Raw genomic sequence first — 16,428 nt, forward strand, 5'->3', positions numbered from 1 at the left:
TTATAGGAAGGATCACATAATTTTCATAAGAAAAGCAAGATTCGAAAAAAGATTAGAATCATGAAATATGAAATACAGAAGTCAAACAACGTATATATTTTCATTTAAAAACCTTTCTAAAACATTGGATTAAATTTCTATTTGCCCTGATGTTTCTATCAAGCTAAAAATTTTCTTATCTCTGGAAAAGTACTTTTCTCTAAAAGAAAGACATAATATAAATTATGCACAAAAAATAAAATCAGTATCTTCATTGATTACATTTTGAAAAGTGCTTTTACTTTTTCAAGGTAACATTTTTACAAAATTAAGTTGCAGAAAGTCACAAAGGGCTCTTTGCACTCTTTGGTCACTTAATATGTAACGGTATTTTTTAACATGTCAATGCACTGTTCTGATAAATTACAAAATGCCGTTTTACCATATTTACTAATAGTCTCTAATTTTTTAAAAAAGTGATATTGTTGTAGTACGATTTCATCACTTTATAAACAAATATTTCCCCAAACCCTCGACAGTAAATTTTTAAAAACTGGTTTTTAAGACTTTCTCAAGTGGCAAGTGCAGCTTTTTGTGGAACTATATCTACACTTTTATTCATCTTCACTTTAAATGTTTTGGTTCTATAATGCAGAGGTAAGCTCCCTCATAAAATACATATGTTGAAACATTCTTGTAACCTGTAATTTCTGTAGATAAAAATGGAAGGCAAAAAGTTTGAGGACTAAACAAATACCATACAGCTTGGAAATTTATTACTTATGCTTTATTTTCTAAATTAGAATATAAAGTGTATCAAGTAAACTATACCTGAACATGGTCAATTTTTTTTTATTACTCTTATAGCCATGGTATTTTACTAAACTGAATTACATTTTATCATAACAAAGTTTAAACTTAAAAAGCAACAAATAAGCTCCAGGAGATCACTAAAATCAGCCTTCACACTAACCATATTTCTCGTCTAGCTTAGTGTCCCTTATAGTTTATCCAGGTGTGCTCTCAATTCATCCGAGTCCGAAAGTTAACAGCAAGAAACAGCAAGTTAGTTCCCTCCCCCACATTGAAAATAAAATTATAGCTACAGGAAATTAACTACTCCATCAATGCCAACTGCTTCTAAAATTTATTTTTTGGTTATGAAGGTAATTTGGAAAGGTCTAATACCCATAAATCATTACTATGCTTTATAATCCATTTTAAAAACAATCCTGTCTTTTTATGTATTTCATATGCCTCATTCCTATACTAGCATCTGTCATTTTTTTAGTACTGTCAGCAATAGAGCTATCTCATTTGTCTTTCTCTCTCCAAAGCATTCCTCTTGTCTGTGACTTTCTCCAAACGCTAATAGCTGACAGCTTCTCTCTCCCCAGAGAGTTACAGCCTAAAATTTCTATTGCGTAGTTACTAAGGTAGAACAAGACAGTATCTACAGGCAAAATTTTAGAACAGGAAAGTGAGTGAAAATCAGCATAACATCGGCGTAAGCTCAGTGATGACAGGGCTTTCAGAAACATTTGCGACTTCTGGTGTTCACGCATAGGATCGCACACATCTGTCTGTGCTAGGATGAGTTCTGCCGTGGCCCGGCGGGTGGGAGACATGTCCCAATGATCTCAGAAAGGACACACTTACTTACATCATCAGCCAAGGCTGCCGCGCCATGGAGGATGGGCACGGGATTCTGCTTCTCATAGTAGTGAAGTTTTTCATGAATCTGAAAGAATAGCAAATGCATATATAAGTTCACCTGCTGGCAAACAATCTGAGATATTTAACCGTTTTTTATCGTTGACGATAGAAGCCAATCCATCGAATATTCTAAACAAAAAGTATATGTTCCTATAAACTTATAGATGACAAACATGCATACATAATTCATCCATGAGTATGGTCCAGTGTTTATAACATGAATCAAATGGAAAAAAAAAAATCATCATCAAATAAAACCCACTTAGAAACTACACCTTTGTTCCCCCCAACAAACATTAGCTTTATAAAATCTTTAATTTCTAAAACATAGCGCTTTAATACTTCAAGTATTGGTTGTAGTATATATTCCTGCTAAAAAACACACATTATGATTAAAGTAAAGCAGTAAACTGGCAGCCTCGTTTGGGCAGTCTGGTATGCGACCGCCACCAAGGGTGAAGAAGCTGGCGCTGTAGGACCTGTGTGCCAGCACTCCGGGAACAACACGCTGTTCCTTTCACTTCTTCTTCTTCTTTTTTTAATTGCCAATTTTTCCTCCCAAATTCAAGTTTCTAAGGAAAAAAAAGCGATTTCTCTTAACTAGCGACATTTCTTATAACTAGTTAGCTTAAATAAAATAATTTCCCATACTGGAAAGAAAAATTACATTAATAAAAAATAATTTGGGGACTTCATTTCCCATCATCATTACCCAAGAAACTCAAAGGCAAGAATATACTTTAAAGCATTATAAAACAAATTGTGTTCCTTTAAAATTCTAGTATTATAGTTAAAAAGTGAAAGATGGTTTGATGAATGCAAAACTGTCAGCACTTGTTTAATGTATGTCCGCTCTTACATAGGTACACTTAAAATTTTATACTTGAAAATCTATTTTAGCTTCTTATTGATAGTTGACCAACTGCCCCCCGCTACAATGAAAAACAGCTGCACCTCACAATTTCCTGTTTCTAATAGGAATCAAGGAATACACTCTTTAATTATACTCAAAGCAAACCATACTCTCATGTAAAAAGTCTGGAAAGATTTTATTTTGAATATCCTAATGATACTGCTAAGAGGAGATTCTATTACCTTTTTGGCAACCTGGTACATAATGCAAAGCATCAGGGAAAGAACTTTGACACTTATGATATTCCCAGAATCATCAGGGCAAAATTCTTAATATCTTGGAACTATTAAGTATTTATTACATTCAAGTAATAAACAAATTTCCAAGAATACAGCTTTATAAGGAATAAGATTTGATCTGAACATTATTACAGTATAATTTAAAACAAAACCAACCATCCTAAGAGCTAAATTAATTTTGCTTAAGTAATTATCAAGAATGAGGTCACTTCAACATATACTATGATGGAATACTGAACTTTCTCTCTCATAAACTCCTCTAACTTTATTGCAACTACTTGTTTATATGTCTGCTTCCCTGCAGTAATAAATATAGAAGCTTGTACTTACTAGATATCATGTGCCTAGATTACCTAATAATAGTTATCAGTACTATCAGTAATTCAGTCTTCCATGAGTTCAATATTTTAATACTGTAATCCTTACAAGTACCTTAGGAGGTAGATGGCACCATTATCCCAAATGTTACAGGTAAACGGGTACACAGGAGTGAAATAACTTGCTGTGGTCCCACAAATTGTAAATGACGGAGCTGGGATTTGAAACCTGGGCCATCTGGCTCAGCCTCACAGCGTTTTGTCACTTTGCTAGCCTGACTCTCAGACTCACATCTTGTCTGCGTTCTTCACTGATCTCTTCCACTGAATGCATATGATCTGTTTGTAGGACACAGAAAGGAGGCTAGATAGAAATGTGACAGAGTAGTGGCTGTTTTCAATTAAGACAGGATTACTGACGGTTCCTCTCAGTCTCTCCACCCTTATTTTTCCTTTCCTATGGCTCCTAATTTTTCTAGATTCATTTACATTAATACTATAATTATAACCAAAATTACATGCCCCACATACATTATTTCTCCACTTCATTTGCTTCCTCTGAGTGGCTTTTAAAAAGAGTCAGCTCTTCTTTCTATATCATCTTGTCTCTAGATTCTTACCCGAGGGCCCAGCGCTCCCCTGCCAACCTCTGGCCTTTGTACTAGATCAAGAATTTTTTAAATGTTCTGAGATTTCCAAACTCTGGCAACCCTATGTTATGTTTTTTTACTTCTATACATAATTTTTTAAATTAAGCTGGTAGGAAAGTAAAACTCTAAATAATTTTGAGCTGTTCATGTTTCCAGAAATATTGACAAATTCTGCTTAACACCAGAAAAGAAAATTTAAAAACCAAAATGAATTTTAAATTCTAATACAATAAACAGGTAACATGTATAGACTTCATGCCGAGGTTGTTCAAGAGAACTTTCTGTGAGGATGTTGAAATCATTCTAAATCTGCCTGTTCGATATGTAATTTGGACTAGTCATATATGGTTATTGAGCACTTCAACTGTGGCTAGTATGCTTGAAGAACTGAATTGTCATTTAATTTTAATTAATTTAAATGTAAATGACCACAGGTGGCTAGTGGCTTTCATATTGGATAACATGGCATAGCTTTATATTATGCACTCTGTAATTTCCCTCTTAACTTCCTGCCCCCTCAAAAAAAAATTCACTCTGATATAATTTGGCAATTTTTCCTGAATGGAAACATTTTGGAATCCAATAGACAAAATATATATCCAAAGACATGGCTTAATCATCAATAAGGCAAACTAACATCTATTACTAAATATCATGTATAGCCACATCTGCAAAATCTCATTTTAACTAAACATGTCCCTTTGAAGATTCAGCGGTAGGATACAATTCATTTTTCTACCTGAACAACAAGAAGAAAGCAAAAGTGGAAGGAGTTGAGGAAAGGAAACAGGCGTAAAGAAGTCTGGAGAGAAGGGGAGGCTCCGGTTAAATTCATTTCCTATAAAAACTATGCAATTATTCAAAAGTAAGATCTTTAAAAAGATGCCAAAATATTTAAAATACACTATTAAGAAATAACGTACATTTCAAAATGCATGTGCATTTCAAAATACACACACATTTATGCCCTAAATAGTATAGTCTAAAGTATGTGTCCTTAAGGGTTTGTTTTCTATCATTATATTTGTAATCAGAAAAAGGCAGTTAAAATAAAAATCATTTTTATATGTAACCGATTCTTATAGGAAATATGTAATTACCTTCATTTATACACATCTTGAAAATACTTAAAATTTGTAAGGGAACCTGGTGCCAATAATCTAAAAAGGACACGTACAGTAGAAATCGTTTTAAACGAAGCTTCAATAACAAAAGTATAAATAAGGCTTAACCAGTCCCAGTGCAATCATTTGTTTTCAACCTCTCGGTGATGAGTAGAGGCATTGAAACTGAAAAACCCACTCACGGTTACTGGAATGACATTAAGTAAACCAAGGCTGTAAAATCCGTTTCCTGTCTTCTATTATGAGCATAAAAAAGTACTGAAATAACTGCTCAGCAGTTTGAATCTCTTCTATGTTAGGTAAAAGTACCCAATCTAAAAGTGGCGTTGCGTGCACACGCACACGCATGCACACACACGCACGCACAACACACACCCATCTCCCTCCTTTATTTAATACATAAAGAAGAGGGAATTCTGAGTATTAAAAGATCCCTGGATACAACGACAGCCAAGATGAGCTGGAAATTATACACTATGTTGTGTAGAAATAAAAAAGTATTCTAATGGCTGGGACCCTCACTGAAAAGAACAATTTAATCCTTTCTCCAAAAGGATAAAAATAATTTTGGCTCAAGAGAAAAAAGGGACAATAAAGGGAAAATTTAAAACTGAAAAACAACAAGCATAGCAAAGGCAATGGTGCTAACTGTATGTCCTCCTTTCCAGTTTTAGACCACTAACCTTTCTCTTTTGGTTAATTTTCACGGCCAATAACTCCAGAAAAAAGAAAAACTTTAATAGAACCATTGAGAGTTGAAATCCTTGTTCCGTTCCCGCCTTTAATGTGATAAAATCTGGCTTTCCTTTGCCACAGATACATATTATCACATGAAATCAGTATCGTATATTCTAAATTTATCAAGAATTTTTTAAAAGAATGGATGTTTGATTTCAGGAGCTGTTTTCAGCATTGACAAACATTTTGTTTTCTTATTTGACCAGTTAATTTGGTAAATTCTATTGATAGATTTCCAAATACTAAGCCATCCTTGCACTCCCACGATGAACCTCACTTGATTACGATGTATTATTCTTTTAATGTGCTATGGAATTTCACTGGCTAATATTTTATGAAGAATTTTTGCATCAAGATTCACAACTGAGGCTGGCATTTGTATTTTGGTTTTGTTTGTTTGGTCCTGTCTTTACTGGGTATTAATATCAATGTTATAGTCATTTCATTATTTTTAAAACTATGAAAGCTTTCTATATTTTTATATGCTCCAAAAATGATCTCTTCTTTAAGTATTTGATGACATTCCCCTGAGAAACCAGCTGAGTCTGATACATTGTGGAAGGTAGCTTTATCCCCCAAATTTCTTTATTTCTTCTGGCTGGTTTATGGCAATTTCTCCATTTAGGTTTTTCTACTGCTTCGAGTGTCAATTGCAGAAAATACTATTTCCTGGAAAATTATTTCTTTTTATCTGGCTTTAAAAAAAATTACTTAAGCAAACAGTCTCTTAGGAGTCTTTGAATTTCTTGTATTGTGTACATTTTTCTCCATTACCATTTCTTATTTGGTGATTTATACCTCCTCTATTTTCTCCTTTCATTAGCGACTAATATTGATTTTACTGTATTTTCAAAGAACCACCTTTTAGATTTATTACTTTCACCATTTTTGTTTTCTAATATTTATTTTTGTTTTTACCTTAATTTGTTCCTTCTATCTTTATGTAACCCGGCCATACATCACACTTCAGTCATGTGCATCACACAAATTATTGGAAAACAAAAGAAAAGGCAAACTAGTCTAATCAGAGTTTATTCATTCCTAAAATTTTGAGTAAAATAAGCACCCATTCCAGAAGAAAGATACTCTGGGTCAGAGACAAAATACGGCAGGAGAGTAAGTAATTCTAACCTTGCTATTAGAAAGGTGACCTGAGAAAGAGATGAGGACATACATCATACAAAGGGAAAACTTCAGTTGACCTATTTAAGGAAGCTGAAATATTATTTGTTCCTCTTTCATTCACGATTCATTAGTTGAGCAGCTGAGAAGAAAGAGGTTTTTGTCAATTTAATCTTTGCCATTACTTTAGTACTCGCTTAAGAGTACTTAGTATAGGACGAAAACATCGGGCCACCTGTGCCACTAGTGGCACTAAGACCATGAAGGACTAGCTCTCTACCCAACTGTAAAATCAGAAGTGAAATCACGTACTTTCAACTCCCTCTTTTCATCTTTGCCCTTCAGTCATGAAATGCTTCTAATAATAAGGAATTTACAAAGTGGCTTTCATGTGGTTTTTTGTTTGTTTGTTTGTTTTCATTGTGTGTAGTGCACCATTCTCTAACTTCTAAAATTTTTGCAGCATTTTAATAAAGTTCTATTTCTAAACAGACATATAAAAAAGGAAAGAAAATGTGACAAACTGCATACCAGCATCAAAATTAAAGAGATATTAACCTGGTATATTTGCTTCAGAGATCTTGCGATATAAATCATAAAAGATATGACTGAAGACCCATCCTTTCATCCCTCCCTCCTCCTCCTCCTCCAAGGGAAAAAAAAAATATGCTGAAACTGGATACAGTCCCACACACATTTTCATACATGTGTGTGTGTGTGTGTGTGTGTGTGTGTAATACATGCTATTATTTTTGAAGTGTACTTAAATGATACTGTTTCCTTTACAACTAAATTTTTCATTCAATACTATATTGAGATATGTAGGTTGATAAATGTCCATCTAGTTCATTCTTAACAGCTGAATAACAGTCTATCATATAAACAGCAGTTTACTTATCCATTTTTTAATTGAGGAACACTATGGTTGTTTCTGCTTTTGGCTACTGAATACCCTTTCACATGACTCCTGCCTGCACTCTGGCGGACACGCCTACAAGTGTTTAAGTGTTTCTTGTGTCCCCACACCCTAGCTAAGACTTGCGTTCACAGACTTTTTGCCGATCAAATGGATATGAAACTGAATCTCCCTATGGTTTTAATTTCTATCGTCTCCAGTCTAGGACTTGTCTTTTCATAATAGTTTCTGAGGCAGAGATAGCGGCTCCCCAACACCAATTGTCCCCTTCCACAGTAGCTAGAAAGAAGCTGCCTAGTCAAGAGCTGCATTTGCTATAATGCCCACCCTTCCCCCTCCTCCCTGCAGTTAGGTTAAGGAACATTAGCTGTCAAACATGAAATGTAAGTGTAAGTTCTAAGTGCCACTCCCAGGCTGAGACCTTTAGGAAACTCGCATGCTCCCCATTCTGCCAGCTGGATGCAGATTAAGACAAGGCCTCAAGGGACAGCAAAGCTACCAGATGGAAGGAAACTGGGTCCCCAAAACACTTTAGGGAGGAGAGCGACACATCAATCTGGCATATCCCTCTAAATGATTACTAAGTGGGAAATTAACTTCTACTGTCTCTTAACTATTACATTTCTTGGACTGTGTCAATTGTTCCCCTTACCTTAAATAATACAGTGGCCCTGGACAAGCAGAAGTTTTTTTTTAACATACACGGATATATATTTTTCTTTATTGTTGTGCATTTTATTTCTTAAGAAAACATTTCCTATCCTATGGTAATAGAGAGATTCTCCTGTGTCTTTTTTTTTTTCTTAAGTTTTACTTTATATGCTGAAGTCTTAACTCACACCACAAGGAGCTCTCACTTTATCACTTTCCAAAAAGATAACACCATTTACGCTTTTCCCACTGGTGTGCAATACTACTTGACATTGATCAAACTCCCACATACAAGTGTCTGTATCTGGGCTCTCTATTCTGTTCCTTGATTCGCCTCTCTGAGCCAATATCATTACTATATTTTTATATACACTCTTGATATGTAGTAAGGCAAAACCTCTTAGCCCTTTATTCTTCCACAAGGTTTTTAGGACTCCATATTCCATGAAAAACCAAGTTAATGTGTCTTAGCCTTGTTATTTCTCTGCCTTCTAGGAATTTTCCTGAAATCTATCTTCCAATTCACTTTGCTCTCTTAAGCTGAGTCTAATCTCTGAGAGACCTATGCAGAATTTTGTTTTCTTTAAGTGACTATATTTTTTTATTCCTGTAGTTTAAATATGGCTTTTTACAAATCTTTCTTCTAGCACTCAAGTGTTTTTCTCATGATTGAGGCCTTCTTTTATGTCCTATATCATTTTAAACATACTTAGGTTATAAGGCTGTTTTACTATATAGAGTGCTTAGGTTTTAAACTTGCTATTTGTGGTACCTGTTGACTAAAGCTGAAAGTAGATTTTATTTTTCTCAAATGTTTTGTAATTTGGGGTTGTTCGTAAATCTTCTGTGGGGTGGTTATATGAACCAGTCCTAGGGTGATGGTATAGCTTTTCAGAAATATTTTTTATTTGCTTTTAATGGGTGACCTTCAAATATCACCAGTCACTTTTCTATTTTCACAGTTAGGATTCCTGGAGTTTGTGGATAAAAAACTCAAACCCCAAGCTATGGACCAACTAGTTCATGGTTACAAATTCTTAAACTAGACTTTTTTTTTTTTCTGTTCCTACCTAATCTCAGGAAGAGACAGGTCAGATTCTTTGCCACCTCCCTAGAAAGGTAGTTGAAATTTTTCTCACCTTCTCATTCACTAACAGAGTAACCCTAGAAAATAGCTGTTGTGTGTGTGTGTGTGTGTGTGTCTGTGTGTGCGCGCGCACCAATTCCCCATCGTGACTTTAGTATAAATGTCAGGGAGGGAGCGCCCTCCACCCCCATCTCTGGCCAGTCCTTCCAACACAGCTGCAACATAGCTTAAGAAGTCACCAGGACAGCATTCTATTTACTCTCAAGTTTGCCTTACTTTGTTATAAGCATAGATACATTTAAAAGAATGTTTGCAATTCTGTACCCAGTATTTCTAAGTACTTGTTGTAGGAATCAGAAGGCTAGCTTGGTTCTTTAATGTAAATTAATTATGGTGTCTCACAAGACAGCATCCAGTTCCTTTATGCAATATTATTATAAAGGGTGGAGTGGGGAATCACATTTTGCTTACAGGAAGAGGTTTCTAGGTACCTTTATATTTCACCTTTCAGGAGTTCATACGTACATTTGGTTTGTGAGTTTATTTTGGTCGGTGCTTCTACTTGATCTTAATGAATTTCTTTTTAAGTTAAAAATAATCACCTAATTTGGAATTATATTTTCAGGTTAAAACAGACATAATGCTTTTATCTTTAGACTCTCCTCTGTGTTATGTAGTTTATGAATGTACCTGTGCTCACAAGCATAGTTAAAAAAAAAAGCTTTGAGGTTATGACTTTGCTCAAATGACATAGCCAGAAAGGGGGAGAAAAAGGCCTTTCCTCAGGGAACCACTAGGAACAACCAGTTACTTTGCCTTTAGTTCAGGCCGGGCTGTTTGCAACATCTCTATAGAGATGGATAGTTCTTATAAGGGACATGGCCTTAACATGTGGTTATAAAAACCAAAAACAGGTTTCAGGCTTAAGTTAAATTATAGAAAGCAACAAACCATCAACCTTTTAATTTTGGTTAAAGTGTAATGATTCTATTTGAAATCATGTCCAAGAATCTTCTCCACAGATGAGATTCCTTTAGCTCCCTGAACAATATTCTAGAGAAAGTAAATTTTATCCAATTAAAAAAAAAAAAAAGCCATTAAAGAGGAAAAACAAGATCCGATTTGTACTTCCCTTCATTTTTTTTTTTTTTTTTTTTCCAGACTGGGGAAGAGGGAGAATAGGAAACAGGAAACCAGTTAAGAGGATAGTACTGCAGTGGTAAGAAATCCCAGGGACCTGTCAGAGCTCAGCGAGGATCCATCGGCCTGCCTTCTTTCGTGTGCAGGCCCGATGGACTCCATGTCCTCTCAGGAGCCACACTGCCATCTCTGTTCCCATCAGCTGTGAAGTGGGATATACTCTTCCTGCTGCTGATTTCCTTGCTGTCCCCAAAGAGAAGCATACGGGTCCGTATGTTTTAGAGATTTTACTGCTACCACATGGGGAAAAGGACAAGGACAAAGAACAGTAAACAGGAAGAATTTATAACATTGTCCCAGCTTTTAAAAAATAAAGTATCAATATAATTTATTAAGAACCTCGAATTCAAACATATCTGAGTTTAAATCCTAGTTCGGCCCCTTACTTGCCATTAGACAACTTACTTAACTTTCGCTATGGACTGAATGTTCATCTTCCTCTCTAAATTCATATGGTGACGTCTATACTCCCAAAATGATGGCATTAAGAGGCGGGGCCTTCGGAAGGTGATTAGGTCATGAAGGTGGAGCCCTCATGAATGAGATTAGTGCCTGTACAGTAGGGACCCCGGAGAGCTCCCTCCCACATCTCATCAGGTGAGGGCACAGCAAAAAGTGGCTGTCTAGGAACCAGGAAGCAAGTCTTCGCCAAACCAAATCTGCTGGAGCCTTGATCTTGGACTTCTCATGCTCCAGCACTGTGAGAAATGCATTTCTGTTGTTTATAAGCCACCTAGTCTATGGTATATTATTATAGCTGCCTAAAAAGACCAAGATAACTTTCGAAACCTCAGTTTCCTCATATTTAGAAGAGGATAATAATAGTACCTACTATGTAGGTTGGTTACTGTGAAAATTAAACAAAGTGACCATTAAAAGAGCTTCATACTCTCTCTAGAAAACAGAAGATACTCAATAAATGGCAGTTTATGTCCTGATTCTAACACCGTACATTGTTAACCCTATGGACAGGACATGGCAGTTTCCCCGACTACGACACATGGCACATACGTAAGATATAACTGATGCCTAAAAATAAAGTCCAAGCAGAGGTGGACTTTATCTATGCTCAAGTAGAGAATATGCATGTTTGCGGGACACTCAACTAAACTAAACGCCATCCCCCTTGACGTTTCTTCAAAGGCAGTCACAGGAAAAGGAGACAAAGGCCTGAACGAAGGCAGTGGCTGCAGGATTAAGAAAGCCTGAGTGGTCACAGAAAAGGCAGAAATTTATTTGCCCACAGCAAGAGACAAATGACGGAGAGAACGCAAGATCAACCTAAGACATCGAATGAGATTTCCAGGCAGAATGCAGTTTGTGATGAAAATCTAGATCTAAGGGTTTATTACTACAGGCTAAAAGCACTTGTCTTAAAGCCTCCACCACTCTGGTCACCCCATTCTCAAAGGAGAAAGTTCTGTCCTTGGGAATGAGAATGAAACCCTCACGCAGGAAAAAGTATAACGACTAGATGGAAGTTTTCTTAAAAAAAAAAAAAAAAGAGCAACCAGAACGATTTCAAAGCCCACAAGAAGCTAGCTAACACTGTTATCAACTACAGTAATTTGCCCACAATCCAAAATTATGTTAAAGGAAACACACAATTCCGAGACGAGCTAGGAGCTGGTCAGGGGATGTGGCATGCATTCCAACGCGACTGCGGAACATGAGTGTTAGACAGGAACCAGACTTCACTCACAGAGCAACTCCCCAGCAACCATAAATTGGCCATCACGTCCTCATTCAAACCCTCCAGTGGCTTGCTGCTGTACTCGAGATTAAGTGTATGCTTGCTAGTATACTAGCAAGTCACTCGCCCTGCAAGACCCAGAAGACCCGGCCCCTTCAGGGTTCTGTCTCGAGCCATTCTCCCCCAGATTCCAACCACTGGGGCCTTGTGTTAGCTCCTCAAGCCAGCAGGGTCCCTCCCACAGGCATTTTCTTTACCTGCAATGCTCCTTAGTCTTGGGGATGCCCACGCTCATCTTTGGGCCCAGCTCAAATGTTACATATCTAAAGATGCATTCCCCAACTGTCCTATCTGATCAAAATTAGTACTCCGCCATTATATTTCCGTTAGCTCCCTATTCTTTTTGTTCATCATCCTTTTCAGACTTTGTATGTTTATCCTCGTTAGGCCTGTCCCCAACTAGGTAATGAAATTTACAGACTTGGGAAAATGTCCCTAGCGTTCACTACTATATCCCTAGCTCATAGTCTAATAAGGCTCATAAAATAGCTCAAAAGTTATAATTATTATTAATTAGTTAATGATAAATAGACCCATGAATCTTACAATCCCAAGCCAGCTAGTAACATTCTAAGATCACAGTTTAAGAGATGGTAGGTGGAGGAAGGAAAGAACACACTGTGCCCATCAACTCCGCTACTCTGAGCTGGCGCTAGGGAACGGAAGTGGTAAGATTTAAATGAGATACGACAAAAAAATACAAAATAAAAATAAATGAGATATGACAAAGGAGTTTTTGACTGGTCTTTTAATAACTGAAAATGTCTTGGAAGTTACAGACTTTGTGAGAAATTTTGTTTGAGATTTAAAAAGCTAGTTTCAATGTAACAGTTTGGGGCAGCAATTAGTGAAAAATTAAAACTGCCTTTTATCTGCATGGAGTGGTTCTATTCGTTGACTAGAGTACTACAGACCAACAACTCACAAACATTTTTGGTCTCAGAATCCCTTTATCCTCTTAAAATTCACTGAGAACCTCAAAGAGTTCTCATTTGGGTTATATATTTTGATATTTGTAGCACTGACATTAAAACTAATTTTTTAAAATTTATTAATTTACTTAAAATGTGTTAAAATACATGCTTTATGTGAAATACGTATATTTTCCAGAATAAAAATTTTCGATAAAGAATTGTATTATTTTACAAATTTGCAAACATCTTTCAATTCTGGCTGAAAAGAAAACAGCTTGGAGTCGCCTATGTGCTTCTGCATTCAATCTACTGGGATATGTTACTTTGGTTGAAGAAAAGAAGAAAATCCAGTCTCACAGAGGCTTGTAGCTGGAAGAGGGAGTAATATTTTAGTAGCCATTTTAACTAATTGTGGATATTCACTGACGCTACACCAAAACTCTACAGGTGGTAGGTTTTTAGACTTAAGCTGTAATGTGGACTCTGAAGCCGTATCAATGAGCTTTCCACACTCCATATTACATTACAATCACTGGTTTCTCCTGCACTCAACATGGCGTTCTTACCCATGCATGATTTTGTAATATCATGCTTTGGTCATTTGGAAAATAGTGTTTCACTGAGTTATTCAGATTTTCCAAATGTTTATGCATTTTATGGTACGGCAAGAACAACAAAATCCCATTTGTTAATATCACCACTGATTTCATCCAAAAAAGTCTTTAAGTACTGGGAAGTTGGCAACCTCTGGGAGCAGATACAATTTTTTCAAAATTCTAATACCTGCCTGAAAGCTCGAATTTTATTACTGGCATCAATACAGTTGGTTGTTGTCTTTGAAGTGACAGGCTCACTTTGATCATGTGAGCTGTCTTCCAAACACCATTCAATCTGAATAAACATAGTTTCTGTGGCAGTCATTCTTTTAAGTAAGAAAGTTATCCCATGAAAAAAAAAAAAGGAGCTAGTTTAATTCCCTTTGATATGCAGCAAAGTGCTTTCTGAATACTTCTCATTTCTTCCATATTAAAAAGACTTTAGAGTAAAAAGACATATACTCAATGGTTCCAATTTAATGCAATTAATAATTTTTACTGCTCCATCAAGCATATTTTTAATTAAAACTGGCATTTGTTGGCTTTTTTTACTGTGAGTGCATGGTGGTAAAGAACATAGTAATACTAACTAGTACTACTTGGTGCCACTGCCTTGATTTGTGAGAAGCAACAGCAGTTTAATGAACCATTGCTTTTCTACATCAATGCAAATGCGGATCCAGTGAAAAACGCAAACAACATCATAATCGTAATTACAAAAATAGTTTTGACCTTTCAGACTTCCTGAAATAGTCTCAGGGACCCTCATGGGCCCACAGTTCATACTTTGAGAACCACCGCTATATATGAACTCTGAGTATGTGTAACAAATACAGGGAAATGTGACGTTCCTTTGTGGCTGCACCACTCACAGCGAATTACATGCCTCTAGCATAGCAATATTAACACTTTTCACTTTATGCACACTTTCTTTAAAGCTTGTAAGACCCGTTACTCTCAGAACCAGATGGTACTTTTCAATAAAACCATAATTTCAATGGCTGAAAAGTGGTAACAAGGAGCCTTAAGAAAAAAAGTAGCATACTTTTTAAGAGTTAAACAGAGAACACGACAGGTTTTAGCATTTCTTGAAAGTTAAGTTTGCTCAATGCCTAATGTTGTTTCATTATTCACATTTTTTGAAAGTTCTCTCTTTAATGCCTTTCTTGCCTATAGCTGCAACTATGAGTACGTTTAAACCAAAGCGATTTACGACACTGTCCCAGACCAAGCGCTTTTGGCATCAGCCCAGGACCATTATTATCATCTTTTATTTACTGCACTGCTTTAAAACTGTTCTATATTTCTCAACTTTGTGTTTTTTACTTTCACATATTTTTGTCTAAAATGCTATTTTATGTTTCTGCTTTACATAATAACATAAAAAGTTATTTACTTATACAACTACCATCACAACTAGGATATTTTAATGCTCTTAACGCAATTGTCACAAATCTAATCGTAATTGTAGCATATCTAAAAAATGGCATTCTTTTCTCCTCCCTCTAAGTTTTATATAAAACACTGCAAAACATTCTCCCTCCTATTTCTGGCAGAGTTACCTAAAATGTTTATCTTTCTATTAAAAACATCTTGTACTATGAATTTGCTTTTTAATAGAAAACAAAGCTGCTATTAATATATGAGGCTTTGCAGACATGCAAAATCAAATACCTCTTGGGCGGTAAGAAACAAAAACTTGTAATGTCTTTGTTTATAGGAAGATGGTCCCTAGGTGGGCAGTGTGAATTCAGACCAAAATTAACCATTTTAATCTTGTTCCAAAACAAATTTTCCTACCACCTCAAAGCTAAACATCCTAGGTCTCTGAAGTGTAAGTTAAAATATTTTTAATTCATCTCTAATAAAATAAAACCTCAATTTTCTAAGATTATTTGCCCAACTTTTCACTCTATTAAGTCCTTAGAATCATATAGGTATGTTAAAACATATTTACAAAAATGGAATTGTAAAATTTTTATGTCTTTCTACTCGCTTTAAGATTATCTTCAGTGGTGCTTGCTGCGGCAGCACATATACTAAAAAGAGATTCTCTCCAGTAGCTCATACTGAAAGGTGTATAAAATCTGATTATTTGTAAAAGGCAGAAGGTTAATACATTATTACTGAGACAGTTTAGGCATAGCTTAGGCAAGTCACAATTCACAAAGCAATTGAATTCAACCTTCGGAGAATCTGTCAAACTCTACTACTCTGAAATTAGGCTAAAATATCCCCTGACCAATTAAAACAAAGTATTAATACCGAAACCCAGGGGAAAAGAGCTTTGGATCTCAGGGACGTAAAGATAACTCTCTGAAGGAGCAAAAGAACAGTTTTTCCATCAACTTAATATTTTACATATGGGAAAATCAACAGTTCCACTAAAAAAGGGAAGAGCTACCTGATAACACAGAACAAGTCTTTCTAGTTTCAAGACCACAAATGTATCACCTTTCCTACTCAGGATCCCATCGAAATGACCAAATAATATGTATTAAAAAAAAAAAAAA

General features: G+C 35.8%; 1 protein-coding gene across 1 annotated transcript in view; it reads right to left on the reverse strand.

Annotated features, from left to right (window-relative positions):
- Nucleotides 1–16,428, reverse strand: part of MPP7 (MAGUK p55 scaffold protein 7) — a 219,575-nt gene that overhangs the window by 78,027 nt on the left and 125,120 nt on the right. Inside the window, exon 4 of the mRNA XM_039839690.1 lies at nucleotides 1,643–1,720. Coding sequence (XP_039695624.1) covers nucleotides 1,643–1,720 — 78 coding nt within the window. The remainder of the gene's footprint in view (nucleotides 1–1,642; nucleotides 1,721–16,428) is intronic.

This window comes from Pteropus medius, unplaced genomic scaffold, assembly GCF_902729225.1.
Source record: "Pteropus medius unplaced genomic scaffold, Ma_sr-lr_union100, whole genome shotgun sequence".
NCBI lineage: Eukaryota > Metazoa > Chordata > Mammalia > Chiroptera > Pteropodidae > Pteropus > Pteropus medius.